General features: G+C 35.5%; 1 protein-coding gene across 1 annotated transcript; it reads right to left on the bottom strand.

Annotated features, from left to right (window-relative positions):
• Window positions 1-37: 37 nt before the first annotated feature.
• On the bottom strand, window positions 38-2,100 carry LOC111378710 (isoamylase 3, chloroplastic-like). Its single transcript, XM_023001945.1, has 4 exons — window positions 1,959-2,100; window positions 1,563-1,667; window positions 296-430; window positions 38-173 (listed from the first exon to the last, which is right to left on the bottom strand). The coding sequence occupies exons 1-4, from the start codon at window positions 2,040-2,042 to the stop codon at window positions 75-77; spliced, it is 423 nt and encodes a 140-aa protein (XP_022857713.1). The 5' UTR covers window positions 2,043-2,100; the 3' UTR covers window positions 38-74.
• Window positions 2,101-2,120: the final 20 nt, after the last annotated feature.

Below are 2,120 nucleotides of genomic sequence, written 5' to 3'. Positions count from 1 at the left end.
GTAATATCAAAAAAGAAGTAACAGTGTCAAGTCATGATACAGTAACTGGGAAATTTATTTAATATAGTATATGATTAAGCAATCACCTTGTTATCTATGCCACGAAATGATGTAGTGTAAGGATTCTCATCATCAGCCTCATTCGTATGGTTATAGACAACATCCAAAATGACCTGGGGAAAATAAAACCATACAACAACGAGGATTATATACATAATCAGTATGAAGAATTACAAGCTGTCGACGGAAACAAATAAGCTTTCAACCTGCAAGTGATAATAGGTAAGAAGAATACCTCAATTCCAGCATCATGCAAAGCTTTAACCATTTCTTTGAACTCTCTAGAAGCATTGGAAGGTCCTCCTCCATTACTTGCATAACGACTCATAGGAGCAAAGAAATTTATTGTTGAATAACCCCACGTATTGATCTTCATACAATTGGAGTCCCAAGAATCCCACATCAATATATCAGTAGAGACTAGTGGCACAAAATAATGCCATCGAAGAAAACTATGCTCATCAAACATACAGTATGACCAACACTTTTGCTTTGCAATCAATACATAGTTACAGATAATCATATTAGATGCTCTTTTTAGGTAGTACTACCCCAGTATGAGGAGCTCATTTATTCAGTACAGATCATAAATTTGAAAATGTACCATGAAGCAGCTCTAAGATTTGAAAATGCAATTTTGGTACTTGAGAATAGGCTACCCAAGAACAAATATGCCAAGCAACCATAGACCTCTCGCAAATATAAAATCAAGAAACAAAAACATATGTACAACAGTAACTAGTTAGTGGTAGTCCGCCTCAGTTACTACTACTTTTTATATTTCCCATTTTTATAACAGTAATATAATGATTATTTCATTTACAGAATTTTCTGCCAAGATATTAAAGGACTTTTTGCATTATGTGCACATCTAGTGCAGGAGATTGGTTATTCAAATTATCTAGTGCTTATTAGTTTTAAGTACTTCTCTTTCAGTGGCAAAAGTCACAACGGAATAGAAATGATATTACTCTATATTGATTTCGTAAATCACAAATGCATGTATAGAGCAGTACAGGACTAGGGCTAGGAGACTCTCCAATAGATAGCAATCTCCACAAAAAGGGGAAACTACTTTAAATTTAAAAATATAACAATAACATAAAATCTAATCTCTAGCTCATTGAATCCTATAACTGACTGAAGTTATCTAACAACTCTTACTTACTCAAAACAGCCAAATATTTCTGTAGGATCTTTTTGAAACTCCATAATATCACAAGGAGCTGTGCATTCCCCTAAAATGAACCCAAAAGCAGTACGCAAGATGCAACCCCGTCATCCACCAACCCATCAACTGACAAAAGCTCCAAAGTCTTCAACACCACTCGCCACCCATGCATTCACCACAAATATTGCAGAAATCTCAACTACCAACACACATGCTCATGTTCACATGCTAGTGCACAAATGCGGAGGTGGGAATCCCCAAAAATATATGGAAAAACAGACAGTAATCTTCATGCAAATATCACACTGTTGGCATCAATAATTTAACTAACCATATGATCCCTGGGGTTTGGGCGCCTTTGTAACTCCAATTCATCAAATTCAAAGACCGGCAGCAATTCCACTGCATTGATGCCAAGCTCCAAAAGATGTGGTATCTTCATAGGGAAAGGAATGTCAAACAATTTAAAAGATAGAATAAATTTTTACATATTTTCCAAGAGGTATAGCACTTGGCAACAATGCTGACGCTTGACAGAAGAGACTAGAATAATAGAGCTTCGGAGAGACTAATTTATACAAGACAATCATCCTGCTTACACATTTCTAACTAGGGAAATCCAAAATAAAAACGAAACTGCAGTAGTATACGCAAAAGTTTAAAAAGGAAAAGACAAAGGAAACCTTCTTAAGGCCAACGTAAAATCTTGTCACTCAGTAAATATCACCTTTTCTATAACACCAAGGTAACTACCACGTATTTTGGAATCCAGCCCACTAGATTCATCGGCTGTAAAAGCACGGACATTCATTTCATATATAACAAGATCTTTCTGCAAAACCAGGATTAAAGATACGACGGTCAAGAATTAAAAATACACCTGTAAAAA

The sequence above is a fragment of the Olea europaea genome, unplaced genomic scaffold, assembly GCF_002742605.1.
Source record: "Olea europaea var. sylvestris unplaced genomic scaffold, O_europaea_v1 scaffold18566, whole genome shotgun sequence".
Taxonomy (NCBI): domain Eukaryota; kingdom Viridiplantae; phylum Streptophyta; class Magnoliopsida; order Lamiales; family Oleaceae; genus Olea; species Olea europaea.
The sequence above is the reverse complement of the archived record's forward strand: the minus strand, read 5'-3'. Positions and strand labels throughout refer to the sequence as shown.

Bases quoted from the DNA above. Each gene is read 5' to 3' on its own strand.
- LOC111378710 (XM_023001945.1), bottom strand. From the start codon at position 2,042: ATGAATGTCCGTGCTTTTACAGCCGATGAATCTAGTGGGCTGGATTCC. The intron at 431-1,562 runs GTTAGTTAAATT...AATTGTATGAAG, and splicing joins CAAACCCCAGGGATCATATG to ATCAATACGTGGGGTTATTC. The intron at 174-295 runs GTATTCTTCTTA...TATTTTCCCCAG, and splicing joins TGCATGATGCTGGAATTGAG to GTCATTTTGGATGTTGTCTA.